Source organism: Buteo buteo, chromosome 11, assembly GCF_964188355.1.
Source record: "Buteo buteo chromosome 11, bButBut1.hap1.1, whole genome shotgun sequence".
Taxonomy (NCBI): domain Eukaryota; kingdom Metazoa; phylum Chordata; class Aves; order Accipitriformes; family Accipitridae; genus Buteo; species Buteo buteo.
In genome coordinates this window covers 30,317,158-30,332,651 of record NC_134181.1, presented here as the reverse complement: position 1 = coordinate 30,332,651, position 15,494 = coordinate 30,317,158, and the positions used below count along the sequence as shown (strand labels likewise).

The 15,494-nt window shown below is 39.7% G+C and overlaps 1 protein-coding gene across 3 annotated transcripts; it reads left to right on the top strand.

Moving 5' to 3' along the window:
- The first annotated feature begins 66 nt into the window (after positions 1-66).
- On the top strand, positions 67-15,492 carry TCTN1 (tectonic family member 1). Of its 3 annotated transcripts, XM_075041257.1 has the most exons (15): positions 67-284; positions 2,034-2,154; positions 4,213-4,343; positions 5,088-5,254; positions 5,668-5,755; positions 6,649-6,758; positions 9,820-9,840; positions 10,265-10,390; positions 10,977-11,102; positions 11,478-11,562; positions 11,910-12,048; positions 12,344-12,500; positions 13,518-13,643; positions 14,000-14,144; positions 14,746-15,492. In XM_075041257.1, the coding sequence occupies exons 1-14, from the start codon at positions 116-118 to the stop codon at positions 14,141-14,143; spliced, it is 1,710 nt and encodes a 569-aa protein (XP_074897358.1). In that variant the 5' UTR covers positions 67-115; the 3' UTR covers position 14,144; positions 14,746-15,492. The 3 variants fall into 3 exon arrangements, with proteins under 3 accessions (XP_074897358.1, XP_074897360.1, XP_074897359.1); XM_075041259.1 differs by lacking the exon at positions 13,518-13,643; XM_075041258.1 differs by lacking the exon at positions 14,746-15,492 and having other exon boundaries at positions 14,000-14,183.
- The last annotated feature ends 2 nt before the right edge of the window (positions 15,493-15,494 follow it).

Here is a 15,494-nt window from a genome sequence, read left to right as displayed (position 1 = left end):
GGCCGCGGACACCCTTGTTTCCCGTGATGCCTCGGGGAGGACCACGCCCTTCCCGTGATGCTCCGCGCTCCCTAGTAACCGCGCCGTTGCTACGGGTGGCCCGGGAGCGGCGGCCATGGCGGCGGCGCTGAGGCTCGGAGCCGTTTTCTTCCTCCTGCTGCCGCACCGGGCAGCAGAGCCGAGCGTGGAGCTCGCAGCTAGCGCGGCGAGTCCCGCGGCGCCACCGGAGATCCGCGCTGCCGCCCGGGCGCCGACCCGCAGCAGGCCGGCCCCGGTCACGGACGGTGGGTGCCCGGTGGGACGCTGCGGGGCGGGGGCGGGGGCTGCGGCTGCGGGGCACCGGCAGCTCTTCCCGGGCCAAGGGAAGCCCCACTCAAGGCTTCTCTCAGGCCTCCGGTCGTCACTGGGCCCTTGGCCCCCCTCCGGCTCCCATTGCAGTCGCCCAGGTCTAGGACAAACCTGCGGGGCAGCTGCCCTGCTTCTCCCTGGGGATTTACCGGGGCTGTGCTGCAGTGCTGCTCTGAGCACCCCTCTCTAGCAGCACCCCGCTTCAGCCAAGGCTTGGAGCCTTCTCAGAAAGGCAGGCCCATCAAGCCCTATATGGCCTTCGGGTACTGGGCGTGCTGATCCTAGCACGCATAGTCCTGTGAGTTGGTGCTGAGGAAGGGCAGGCTCTCCTGCCCACCCAGCACCCTCCTCTGAGCCCACAGGGCAGAGCCTGGCCTTGCAGAGGAGACCCAGGCTCACCCTGTACGTGCTTGGAGATCTCCACTTACACCCTGAGCTGGCTGTGCACGCAGTTTGCCCCAAGACTCCGAACTTGGCCTCAGCTCTGTGGATATATAGTGGTGCTATGGCAATATAAATCACAAATTTTTGTTACTGTGCTATCAGAAGGTGTTTCCCACTGTATTCTAATTGGCAGGTATGCTTTTATTTAACTTTTGTTTTCCTAGTGTTGTTGCCATCGGTTCAGCTTCCCTAGATTACTTGCCAAATTAATCTCAGTGCATACCTCCTTAGGGAAAAGAGACTTAAATCCCTGATATTGGAGACATAACCTTGCAATCTAATCATCCATGTTTAAACTTCTCTTGTTTACAAGGTGAGTTAAGGATTCCGGTGCTAAACTCAGCCAACAGAACAGTCAGAACTGCAGAGATTCCAGGAAATAGCTGGATACTGTTCAGGTGGTCAGAGAACATCCAGGAGGCCATAGAGAAATGGGCAACACTCTAAAAGAAGTGCTAGTTATGAAAATAAATATTCTTTGAATGTCTTGCCTACGGAGCAGTGGTCTTAATTTTCTTCATTCTGTACTATATTTAACTATAGATTTATTATAGAACAGCAACTCTCAAAAACAGTTCAGTAGAGTAATATCTGTTATTTCAATTTATAAACTTGAAAAACTAAGAATGCTTTAAGGAGTTGCCAAATGTATTTTATAAAGACAGTTTACAGTATTACTAGCAATTACTTTCTGTATTATTACAGTATTTCACAGTATCTAAAGACAGGGAGAAAAAACAATTTTAAGAAGTCAACTATGGTTATGTTGGTACATCAGGAAAATATATTACTGGACCTTGGGACATGCTCAATACTTGTAAGCTTGCATCTCACTGCTCTATCAAAATGTTTCTTTTTTTTTTTTTTTCCCCAATAAGGTGAAACAAGCCCATAAGCATACCTTGTTTGTATCTCTTTTTTTTTCCCCTCTGCAGAGCTGACTATATTTTCATACCTTCAAAATTCCTGTTAAATCAAGTTGCTTTTTTTTGATTTCACAGGGAACACATAATCAGATTTTAGTATGCCCTTGGTTTTGTTATTGTGTTCCAATTAGATTTGCTAAGTAGCAGAAAAGATGACTTTTAAAAATGACTTTAAAAAAAAAAAGCATACGTGAATTTGGATATAGACTTTTGACCGTTGTCAAAAATAAGGCGGAGTGAAAAATGAAAGTGTTAGGGAACATGCTGTAATGTGTAAAGTTCCAATTCTAATTCTAATTTAATTCTCTCCTCTAGTTACCAAACTGTGTGTTTGTGATCTGTTGGTGGCACAGTGTGATGTAAATTGCTGCTGTGACCCTGACTGCAGTGCAGCAGATTTCAGTCTCTTCACTACATGCTCAGTTCCTATTGTCACGTAAGTGGATAAATAGCTATATGAAATAAAAATTCCTCGTTTATTTGCTGCATGCATTTGTAAGGGCTCTATCCTCTCCTCTTACCAATTCCTAACCCCCCTCCCCTCCTAACTCCTGCCTACCATTTCACCAGTCCTTCCTGCACTAGGCCTGTAAACTTTTGGTCCCAACCAGGCAGAACAGCAAAGTGGCCTCCCATCCCGGTTTCTTATTCACTTACTCCCTCTTTTCTGAACTCACGCACCTTGCTTTTCTCCTCTTTCACTGTGCTACGGTCTATGGGCTCTTAGGCGGCGATGCCTTCTGTTGGGGGAAGAATAATGCACTTTCAGGCTTTCATCAATATAATGCGGTGTCTGGAAGTTAAGAAAGCTGATACCATGGGACCATCTGGCCACCTCCATAGGTCATCAGCAATTTATCAGTAACCTCTTTCATTATGGTTTATGATATCAGGTAGAAACTTGATCAATTCAGGGTTTAATGAAGTAGTGTGAGCATTTTTCTGATCCTAAGTTTTACAAGTCAGCATCCCAACCTGCCGCCTCACTGCCAGTCTGTCACTCTACAAACAGTAAAATGTAACATTAAATCAATAAAGTAATGCCGATAGTTGTTCCTTTGCTATTTAATGTATCTGAAAACACCTTCACCCAATTTCATCTTCTCAAAAAGGAGTTAAGAAAGCTCACTTCAAAATTGTAATGTAAAAAATCTCTTGGTGACTTCTCAGAACAGTAAGTACAGCTCTTCAGCCTACCTTCTGCATAATTTATGCCAATCTGAACACTGGGGGTTGTTCTTGGTGCTTTGAAATTTGAATTAGCAGTCATCCCAGACTGTGGTTTCTTATTGTTCTTGCACACAATGACTACTGCTACCCATTTATAGATATTAATATATATCAGAAAGGTCTAATCAGCGCCTTCCTGAGTGACAGTTCAATTGTCTCAGGTGACTATTCTGTTTTTGTCAACTAGAAATGCATAAAATGAAGTTGTGTTTCTTTCCCCAAATTCTTTTGTGTAAAATGTTCATTTTGCATGAAAATCCATGGGATTTTCAATGACTGCAAGTATTGTGAATCTCATTTACACATCTAGATTTATATACATATATACAGTTAGTTACTGAAAGGGTTTGATCACATGTGAGAGGCTATGTGGTCTCTGAAACAATGGGGAAAGGGTGTTTGATTTATGACGTGGTCCTACTAACAAATGGTTCACCTCATGGAAAAGTTCAACTCCATGCTAAAGTCATTTTTAAAAGTCACTTCACTTCTTCAGTATCTGTCCTTGACTGCTTTAACCCTGCCTAAGTACCAGTTTCACAGGGACCATCATCTTGTATTTCTAGCATGTAGGACACACCAGTACTCTTCAGGCTCTGAACTGGCACATTTGCTGTGCAGCCTACTGCAGTTCTGGGCTGGTGTTGATGAACCCACAGCACAAATACTTTTTCTAGATTGGATGGGTTATTTCACCTGCCTGTTTCTCACTATGCCATTTCTTTTATGTGCCTCTCAAGCAGGACTTTTTCCTGCTCTCCCACCCCCAAAGTGAATATTATTCCAATATTCATGAAACTGACCTTTTTTCTGGTCTACATGCCATCATGTTACCCTGAAGGTCATACTTCCCACTTGTGTTGTATAAATAAAAGTGCTTCTGAGCCCTGTATAGCCTGTGGTGCACCCTGCATTTGTGGTGTCTCACACCATCTGGATCCCATCCAACCTGTCATTTTAGCTCTAATATTATTATTGTCAGGATCTTCCCTTCACCCTGGTCTGTCTCTTATCTTTCTTCATGTTGCTGCTCAGAGTTTCCTCTGCTAGATAAAATAAGTTGGAGAATTCTTTTATTTATTACTAAGCACACAGCGTAAAACAATATAACCTTCTAAGGAGGCACACTTACTATACTAATTGTGTTAAAAAGAGTTATCTCTTTAGTCCTATTTTGATGCTTCCTCAATACATGAAGAGAACTTTACAATATGGTCAATAGTAACTTCTAGTGGATCACTGATTTTATTATCATTGTTTGCAGAGGTGACAGCCGTCTTTGTAGTCAGAAAGCTGCTATATATTCACTTGATGTTGAAGCAGACCCACCAGAAAGGATATTTAAATTAATTGACCAAGTAAATCCCAGTGTTTTCTGCATTCATGCTACAAATTGTAAGTAGAGTTGTTGCCAATATTAAGCATTGTGCTGTTATTTTTATAAACTCTTTAGGTACCAGAAACAGACTAAAATTAAAAGTAACCTGTCAGAAAACTGGTTATTCTGTATGCTCACAGTCTGTATGTTGTAATCTTTTCACTTGTGAAACTATGGAGTTAAAACATCTCATACTCTCTTAGTCTTGTTTGCTGGAAAAAAAATTTTTTTTTTTTTAAAGAATTTAGCATCCTCAATAAATCACATTTAAAGTTGTTTCATGGAAAACTGACTCTTTCCCAGTCTGTTACTGTAACTATGTAATAGTCACCAGTGGTACAAATCCTTTATGCCCAGCTTTGAAGTGACTTGCAGGGAAGTAAGAAGTGATCAGTACTATGTCCTCTTAATTTAATTATGACTGTGTAGTAGTCATCTGAATACTTAGCATGGAAACTGTAGACACTAATTGGCATGTCTTTGTTTTGGAACATATGCTGTTAGAAAACATGATTTTGAAAGAAAGGGACTTAGCTTTTTCCTTAATTTTAAGTTTGTGCTTTCATGGATCTGGGTGAAATGATGAATTAAGATACCGCCTAGCTTTTCTCTTAAAGAGGAGGCTTTTCTTAAAGAAAAGTTGCTTTGATATTTTTCTGTAACTGAGTCTTCAACAGCTCCAGATGGAAAAACTGTTACTAAATACTGTTTCTGTTTCGTTTATCCTAAAAGTTATCTCATTCTTTAAAATGTTTTGACAGATAAACAAGCACTGTCTTTCAGTTCCCCTGAAATGCCTGCTTCTGAAAATTTTGATCAGTTGCTTAAACAGTTTGGAAATCCTTCCTTCAGTGCTGAGCCTGACAGCTGGAATATGAACACAGATGCTCCAAATCCTTCTGATGCAAATGAAACTTACAGATACAAGGTAAATAGTTATCTGATTCAATTAGCATTAGATTGTTCCATAAAAGCACAAGTGAGCATTGTTTGCATCTGCTTTTAAAAAAAATGCAGTTCTTCTGGAAAAGACAAACTTTATTTTGGTCTTTAAATACAGAAATGTAAAAATAAGAAGTGTAGCGTTTTGTGTTAGCTTACTTAAAAAGTGAACTAGATTTTTAAGTTCTTTGAAAAATAAGTAACTGTTTTGCATTTGTAAACATAGAGCTGTTAGCAGTGGCTTAAGAATTGATGCACAAAATAGTATACAGTATTGACAGAGATAGTGGAAATAAGTACTTCTTTTATTCAGATTTATTGTTAATAATACAAATGCTTTAAAATTTTCCATGAACTGAAACACACCTATATACTTGAATACGTTGTTTTATTTGGCAGTATGGTGTTCCTATACAGACAGTGGATGCTTTTCTAAGACTACCTAGTCCTGTTGTCTCCTCTTGGTGCTCCGATGTGAATCCTGCAGGTTAGAAAATGCATTTGAATTCCAATTTATTTGCTTTAGAGTATTCTGCTCTGACTTGAGCTTAATCAGTCAGTAAATTGGCACACATACAAATGTAGAATCAGATGAAGATTCACAAACAAATGTTTTTCAAATAGCTTCTGTTTCTCTGGGGTTTTTTTAGACATAGATTGGAATTTGCATTGCATCTATATTAAACATTCAAAGTTAGATATGTAAATCCTTGAGAGTCTTGTTAGTGGGTTGTTTATCCAACAATAAAACATCCTATTTGGCATAATTGATTTAATAAAATAGTATAATGGTGGCACCATGAGGGAAGAGGCCAAGCAAGACCTAACTGGGCAACCTTTGTAAGATGTCCCTCTGGTATAATGAGGTTCCTTTCACAGCCTGAATGCAAGTCAAGTCAGACTTGCAGGCTTGAGCCCTACATTTTAACCTTTCACACAGTTTCCTGAAAATCTGCAGAGGGGGAGGGAGGGGAAAAAAAAAAAAAAAAGAAGAAGCCACAACCAAATACACACACCTCCATTTTCCAAAACTCACTGTTATTTCTAAATATGGTATAATAACAATCATTATGATGACCATAGGAAAATGGAAGTCTCTTGTGAAAGAAAAAAAATATCTTCTGAGATCTCAAAAATGAAATTATAAATCTTCTAGCTTTTATTAAGCTTCTATTGTTAAGAAGTAATGTTTTGTCTCATAGTGGTTTTGGAGAATCTAAGAAAGTATCATTCTTTATAGCTCACATAAAACCTTATCTGCAAGAGAAACTGTTTGCTTTCGCTTTTGCTTATACTTGAGATTTTTATGTTGTTTTTTATTTCTGCTTTTCATAATCACTCTTTAATTTCATTTGGTAATACTTTGTGACTTTTTTCTAGGGTTTTTAGTAAACCAGGCTACAAAATGCACTAGATCAGTAAGCGTGGAAAAATGTGGCAACATTCAAGCAGTTAGCATGCTGTTCTATATCAACTCCAGCATTTTAGCAGTAAGTATGATTTGAAACAGTCATATAGCTGACCATTGATATTACATATCTTTTTGCATCTCCAGAATTAAGCAACTTCTATTTACTGAAGAATATGGTGTTTTATTTGGATTTTTGAATTGTGGGTTGGGAAAAAAAAATTCCCTATGCAACAGACTTTTATACAAAAAACCTTTGGAAATGTTTTTACTTCAAGCTTCGGTAACAGAAGCATTTACTGTTCTCTGCTTAGTCAACAAAAATAATGGTCTTGAAGGGACAAATTTGTGTCACTGAGCTAGCACTTACTGTAATGGTAGCAGTTTTATGCTTTTGTGCATGTTCAAGCTTTTCCAAGAAGCCTATTACAAGACTGCATAATTCTAAGAAGTCTGGGGTTTAAAGAGCTGGTAAACCTTTGTGTTTAAAGAAGAACCTCTAAGGTTTAATCCTCTGCATATATACCTTTCTTACAAGCCTCAGTTTTTAATAGTGAGGCATTGCACATGCATGCTAAGCCTTCCTTACACTCCTCAATGAGCATGACCTTTTACCCCAACGAGAGCAAATTTGTTTGTATCCAGCCTACTACCAAATCCAGTCTGTGGTTATTTTTCAAAGCTAAGCTTACTTTTTCATTCCTTTTTGAACTGGAGGATGATGTCTTATGTATAAATAAATCCCCTTTACAGATATCGAGGAAGACAAAGAAATCACGCATGCAAAATTGAAACTTAAATACATAATACCTTAACCTGATAGTTCCATCCAGAAGCTGAAGGTCATCAAGAAACACCATACTCTCCCCCATTAAAATGTTTTTAATTTATGTAATTATTTAAATTAATTTAATCAGTACTTTTCAATGACTGACTGCTTAAAGACCCCTTCCAGTGTCCTCACAGATTCCAAAGCTATCTACAGTGAAGAAAAACCCACTAAGTAGTTCACATTCTCACAGGTGGGATCATTCTCTTGATCTTTGAGGACCTCATTGAAATCAGCAAAGGATTCCTCACAGATGTTAGCTTTTGATCATTCCACTGTGGAAGAGGTGGAGAAAACTCTGTCTCAGAAGGGCTTAGAGTGTTTCCACGTGCACCCAGAATTAGAGTTCTTGGCAGCTGCAGAACCAGAAAAGAAAAAGCATGCCTCAGGACAGGCTCCAAGCAGCTGAATGGTTTTGAATTAAAACATGAATTCCCTTTCCTCGCTGAAACAGTACATTACACATTGCCCATGTGCTGCTTGCCAATTACAGTGGCCCAGCTTAGGAGAGGTCAGATTTCTGTCCAAAGTACATTGGACGTTCAGGAAGGATCAGATGCAAGAACTGGAGAAGGCTGAGTAGATGCCAGAGATGGTCTGTAGGAAGTTCCCCCTCCCAAAGGGAGCTGAAGATGGGATGTGACAATAGAAAAGTGACTTGGTATTGGGGACACGATGGTCACAGGGCAGAGCAGGGAGCCTTTCCGGTGCCAGCAGGTGGAGCTGCTGGCAAAAGAAATAGCAAAACACATCAACCCAGGGAGGCTTGCTGGGAGCCCCGGGGAAAAGGACTGGTACAGCAGTTCCTTCAGGAAAACCCCATCATTATGAGCCCATACTCACTGCCAGTCTGGGCAATTTGAGTGATATGAAGGTCTTGGTAATTGTTGCAGTTAATCTCTGCTCTCTACCCTGCTCTGTCCAGCAGAGCCAAGGACCATTGGGGATGCTTGGAACCCCCTACCAAGATAGTCATAACGTGATGCTTCACACCACAGTTGGCGTGTACTGTGTAGCTGCCAAAGCAATGCGCTGCTGCCTGCTTGTGCTTGCCTCCCTGGCTGGTGGGAAGATGAATCAGGGAGAGGCAGCAGCAAGGCTGGAGTGCTGTCTGCCGGTGACCTTCAGAAACAATCCATCACCCCAGTCACAGATAAATAGAATTTTAGGAGTGGTGATTGTTCCCTCTACCTTAGTCAGAAACATTGTGCTTCCTTGAAGGACAAGTCTAATCTTTACAAGCACTTTTATTCATACAGCTGATTCTGATGGCTGAGCTGTACTTCAGGATGCTGCTATAAATAAGTGACAGCATGTGACAGACTTTACCTGCACCACCTTCAGGTCTGCAGCTCATAGGAATGTGTTCTCTGCCATGACATTAGATGGGCAGACTGGCCTCTGTATCCTGTCATAATTATGCAGAACTTGCTTCATGCTCAGAGTCCAATTTTTGGTTCCTTCCCAAAGGTGTGAATCAAAGACTCATTGGGAAGTCACAAAAATAAAACTTTAGACAAAATGGTGCTCTATGTGAGTATTTTGCAGGTCTGAGTGATGACCTTGGTCTGACATTTCTGCCTTTCCATGAAAATTTGGTGGAAATTTTCCAGTGGGGCAACTGTGCCTATCCACATGCTGTATAACAAGAGGGATACTTGCGTCTCATTTCTTTGTTTAGAGACTATGAAATTATGGACTCATTACCATCAGAACGGGACAACAAAAGCTTTTCATATCTTTGGGTACAAACAGCCTGGCAGACTTCCTAAACTGGCAGACTATGAATAGTTACAAGTGTTTTTGCATGGATCTGCAATAGGAACAATGTTCTCTGATGCCCTCAATAGGTCAAACACTATGATGCACAGCAACAGTCATGCCAAACTGAGATGCCTTTTTCAGGCCACTTTTCCAATGCAAGTAATCTTTTTCAGTGTTTCTTAGTTCCGAGTTGCAAATAGAATGTCCAAGTGAGACACTAGATTCATCTACTACTTCTTGAATGTACTGTATATTTATTGGGAACATCATAGCCTAAGCTAGGCCTGATGGAAAACTGATGGAAGTCACTAAGAAATTTTCCAGTTACTGTCAGAGGAAGAAGAGGATTGGACTATAAGATTTTTGCCTACTATTTTCACACTACCTGGATACTGTAGTATATATCCAATCATTTCCACAATGTAAAAATTATTGTAATGCTAGAGTTAAATAGGCAAAGCAGTTAAGCTTTAACTGCTTTACTTAACTGCTACTTGTAATAGGTCATACCTTTGCTGCTGTTTGAATTTGTTCTTTTATTCTTCTCTAGGTGCCCAAATCAAGTCAGATGGTAAGTATCCTTCTAACTTAGTTGGAACAGCTGGGTGCAAGATTCTTACTCAGATATAGTCAGTGGGAGTTTTTCACTGACTTCATCAGAACAGGGACTTCATCCTTAATCTTTAAATTTAAAAATTTCTATAATTTTCTATTGGTAATGATACTTAGCAACTCCAAGATAATATGCTACCTGCAAACATTTAAGCCTGACGCATTCCCCCCAACTCCAGACTCTCTTAGCTAACTTTAGTTACTTAAAAATAGAACCTTTTGTTGAACTTCAGGAATACATCTAACATAGCCGTTGTTCAGAGGATTATTGACTGCTCTCCCTGTGGAACAGAACTCTGAACAGTTCAACAAATATGATGATACAGAAAAAGCCAAAAATAATTACAGACAATATTCAGAAGTGCTATGAATTTGTTTTTCAGGTTAACATTACTGTCCAATCCATAGTTGTCCAGTCTCTGAATGGAATGCGGACTTTACTTAATGGTAGCGATGTCCTCAGGCTCCCTTTGATTTTGGATGAACTGTGCATAAATATAGTTCTTCGGGTAGGTATGACTTCTTTTCCTCCTCATGTTTGATGGAAAGCCTGTATGCATCAAATCACTTCTGATTCACAAATTGCAAAGATGTGAGAAAGGCCTTGCACAGTTTCCATATATTGTGACATCTCCAAAGTAAATGCAACAGGAGAAGAACTGACTTTGGGATAAAAGAGAATGTTTTCCAACAAAATAATAACTATATGCAACATAACACGGAGACAGGATAAAATCCTTTTCTATTAGTACTGTGTGTATATGCCATAACAGACAATAACATGAGTTTAGAATCTACATTATGCTTGGGAGAACATGACTTCCATGCACAGTGGTGGTAGAGACAGAAGAATACACAGTACACATCGTCTCATCTTTCAGTCTTAAATAGATGAACACTGGGCTTATGCTTAGATCAAGAAGTCAGTTTTGAAGAGGCTCCAGCCTCTAGAGGATATAGTGTATCTCTACCATGTAGTTGAGTGTTTCTCAAGCAAGGAAGAAAGAAAACAATCCTTACGTAGTTTTAAATTCCATTTTTCTAGTTTCATACTCTTATGTATTTGTTCTAATATCTAAAATGTTTAATTTTCAGGTGAGTTATCACATTACATACACAGATGCCGGAGAAATAACAGAAGCAGCCGCTTCTTTTGTCTTGGGGGCAATTAACAAAGAAGTACGTTCAATACAGCAGAGCTTTGAAATCAGCTTTACTCAGGTAACTGCTAGAGATGTTACGGATGACTTGTTGAAAGACATTTAATTACAAAACTTATTAAACTTGAATCAGAACAATTGTTAGCAGCAAGGTAAAATGTAACTTGCCCTGGATACACAGATGAGGCAGCATTTCAGAAGTGGGCAATAAAGGTCTCCAAAGTCTGTTTTTCACATTTAGAAGAGTCATCTTGTGACTGTGTATCCAGTGAAAGCAAAGCCTGCTCTGTTAGAGAGCTGTTAGAATCTTACAGAGCAGCCTTAATTACTATCATTGTTCAAGGCAGTTAATAATCCTAAAATAAGTGAAATACTTCTGTGTTTTCCAACTATTTCAGTGCACGATAAGAACTAATATTGTACATTTGCATTGTAGGTAAATACAAAGCCAGTTCCTCTCAGTGGTAATCCTGGTTATGTTGTTGGACTGCCCATAAGAGCAGGCTTCCGGCCACAAGGATATCCTTTCCCTGTTGAAATTTTGTTTGCAGCACTTGTTCTGGTCCATCTTCACAAACACTTTCTAGCATGGACATCTATAAAATATACCTGTACTTTACCAAAAGTAAAAATGTGCTTTTTTGGTTACTTTTTAGAAGTAGTGAGTGACTTGGTCCTGACTGCAATCTCCTGGGACTTTTTAGTGAGGTAGATTTAGACCTTCATTGTACGCTCTAGTGCTTCTTCACAGCGCAAGGGAGTCTTAAGCTATTATAGCATTTTCAGATATATTTTAAGGATATGATTAAGGATTCTTTCTTCATGATATACATCAAGGATTGAATTTTCCTTTAACTGTGTGTTACATCTGGCATCATTCAGAATACTAACAAATACAGTCAACTTACCATTCTGCAAAGTACGTCCAACCAGGATTGTCTGGCAGCACAGGGAACCAGAACCCCAATATTATTTGGTTATAACATGATATCAGGCTGTAAGTTACGGTAAGAGGATTTTTTTTTTTTTTTTTTTTTTTTTTAGTGCTTTTAACCTTCTGACAACCCTTTCCATTAGGATCTGTTCAGGTCCTGGGACATTTATACAGCTGTATAAGTATTGGGAATGGAGCATTTAATTATTAAAAATGTCATTTAATTAAAAATGGTCTTTCTCTTGAAAAGATTGTGTACATTAGCAACGGTAGCCAGAAGGCTTGAACAGTGCATAAGAGGAAGGAGAAATTATTACTGTGCCAAACCAATGGATTTTGCTTTAACTCATCTTTTTTTTTCCTGGAAGAATTACAGCAGATATGAAATGCCAGCCCTTGACTCAGACCCTCCTAGATTTACTGAAGGGACAAAGCTTTCCTGAATATGTGGCCTCATTTGGAAATTCTCAAGCCCAGGATGTGCTCGACTGGGTGCCAATAACTCACCTCCACACCTCAGAACAGGTGAAAGTTACACCACTACCACCACTCTCTTCATTCTCACTGTCCTCTCTCCCAAGATCTGTACCTGTACTGCAGCATCAGCTTAGGCTTACTAGACCTATAGGGGAAAAAAATTCAGAAACAAACTGGAGGAAAGTCCTCCTGGAATATTAAAAACCAAGGGTTTTCACTCTTGCTGTGAGGACAGAATTTACTTTTAATCAGGCTGGTATCCAGGCATCTCAGTTATGGATCAGGACAACACGTTAGGTACAAAACAACCCAGTTCTAGCCAAAATTTAGTCTCTTGCTGTTCAGATGGAATGAAGCATGCAACTGGTAAGGTTGAAAGAGTGAAGTAGCAGAATCAGTGTTTCTACTTGGTCCTTTTACACCAGGTTCGAGTAAGATAACAAGAATCCTTTAAAGCACAGAAATCACGAGCCAAACAACACATTTATTCGCAACTTCTTCTGACTAGCCCTTCTCTTCCAGATGCAGCGCAGTCCCTGCTATTGGTGGTAGGCGGTGCTGCTTGGCACATGCTGAATGACAGCACCCCCTCAATGACAGCTTGTATATAGGTTTCTTGCATGTTTTTGCAACTAAACAGTGAATTATTTCTGTAACCAGAAACCTGACAGTACCTAAAAATAATTAAGATTGTAGGCTTCAAAATTCTGCCCTGGCAGAGTTAAGGAAGATTTTTCTACTGTCCCAGCAGTATTACTGAAATAAGTCTTCCTACTAAAAAGAGCCAGCTCAGCACTATCACTAAGAGCCGAAGTCCTGCCTGAAGTGCAGTTACAGAGTCGGTTTGTCACCTATGGAGAAACTGCAGGGACAGCCCTGAGCCAAGGCTGCAAGCACCTGTGCTGCTTGCACAGGCAGCAGTCCAGGGCACAGGCATGGCACAGTTGCTCTGGTAACCTCCTGGAGTAAGCTTTCTGGGGGCATTCTGCCAGTTTAATAAGATGAATTATTAATGTGGTCACTCTTGTACAGTCAGACAATGAGAGAATTTATAACACTTTTCAGAGCTCATGCCAAATACCAGTATCTCTTGAAATAGAAGTGAAGTGGACTAAATATGGATCCCTAGTCAATCCACAAGCCAGAATAGTGAATGTTACAGCAACAATCACTACCACCACAGCAAAGCAGGTATGTAATCAAATTATAGGATTTAAGATTAAAAAATGGTTTGTTTTGCTTAGGTATCAGCTGTGCGACAGTGACCCGGTTAATCTCTTTAGATAAAGGTAACACTTCATATTAGAAAGTATTGCACACAACAGTTTCTTTTCCAACTCAAACACAACTGTGGGCTGCTTGCCAAAACACACTTCAGTAAAAATCTATACATCGTTCATGAAAAGAAATGTGGAACTGTATATGAAAAAAAACCAAAATCCCCAACACCTTAATACAAATAACAGTTGAAAATATAACCCAGTCCAAACAAAGTAGTCATACAAAGAGAAGACTGAAGCTAATGACCATTTGTATTTTCATTGCAGCTTCCCTCAGGAAGGGAAAGGACTATTCCTATAATAAGTTCTGTTGTTTTCACTGATATTTCTTCACCTGCAGAGCCAGGCTATAAAGCTTGGCCCACCATTAATGCCAAGTTACCCTTTGATTTTTTCTTTCCATTTGTCTAAGGTAAGTATGCATTAAAAAAAATAAAAGCCATATTTCTACTTTCTCTGATTTTTAGTCCATTTCCTGACAAAGTGAGGTTTATCCAGTCACTGTGGTGGGCCATCAGTTTCTTCTAAATTGTAGACACACTGGGTTAGAATTGGCCAAGAGAGAAAGGGTAAGCCCATGTGAGGGTTCTCAAAAGCTTTAGGGCAGAAAAAACCCACATTAATTGGAAAGTTCCCAATTATGCCTCTGCTGAGAGGAAAAAAAAAAAGTTTGCAGTATGAACTTGATGGTGGCTCTAGCTGGCCAGTCAGCACATGTACAGCCACCAGCCTTCCAGCAGATTGGATGCTCTAAACTAGCACTAGTCTGAGCTGTCTGCCTAGCAGTGTGGAGGCAGAAAGGGAAGGGAAGAGCACAGGGACACAGTACAGCTCCATAGGAAACTAGGTTTCATTATTCTATGAAAAGCAGAGCTAAATTGTTAATTAAAGTAATCATGTGCTATTAGATAAAGGCCTCTGCTTTATCTGTTTTCATAGATGAATAAGCCACTTATTTCTAGCTATTTTTCCCAAACCACTAATTAATTACCTTTCTTTAAAAATCCGAACAGTTAAGTGATGCTTTCAGAAAAGCTCAATGACCCTTCCAGCTGACTCTGGCTGAAATCAATTGGAGACGCCTGCTACAGTCAACACCTTTCAAAATTCCCACTTATTGAATCTTACTCTTCAACTATAAAATAGTCTCTCCACAGGGACCTTCTAGTACCTGAGAGTTCACGTTGTGTTCAAACACCAGCCTGGTCCTTTAGAATATGCTTTCTAATGGCTTTTCTGGAGTCTAACTGTTCCCAGCAGTCCACTCACCTACATCTGTTCTTATATATTCTAATTCTTTTAATGTGTTGATTTATGAGCTGTGGAAACAAAGAACTTTACAGCCCAGCAGGCTGCAAATGAACACTTAAAATGGAAGAAGAGATGAGAGAATGCAGTATCTGAACTCAAATCTGATGTTGAGAACAAGGCATTGTTTGACGCAAGATAGCACATGTTTGCCTCTATTTTGGTGCTGATTTGATTGTCAACTAAAGGAGCAGTATGTTGGTATTTTTGAAATGAACGTTATATAAATAACAAAGTGGCACAAGCAGCAACAGAAATGAGGAAACTACCAACAATATGAAAAGAATGGTTGGCAAAGAAGAGATGTACTAATGATGAACAGTCAGCTTGTAGAGAAGAAAAGACCTCTTCAGGCTGGGTTCTTATCATTCGTACTGCAAGTTTCTACAATATGTTGCAAACAAAGAACATTTACACAGAAAAATGAAATTATTTAAAATAAGTGGTACTTCCA

Bases quoted from the DNA above. Each gene is read 5' to 3' on its own strand.
- TCTN1 (XM_075041257.1), top strand. From the start codon at position 116: ATGGCGGCGGCGCTGAGGCTCGGAGCCGTTTTCTTCCTCCTGCTGCCG. The intron at 285-2,033 runs GTGGGTGCCCGG...TCTCTCCTCTAG, and splicing joins GCCGGCCCCGGTCACGGACG to TTACCAAACTGTGTGTTTGT. The intron at 13,644-13,999 runs GTATGTAATCAA...TTTTCATTGCAG, and splicing joins CTACCACCACAGCAAAGCAG to CTTCCCTCAGGAAGGGAAAG.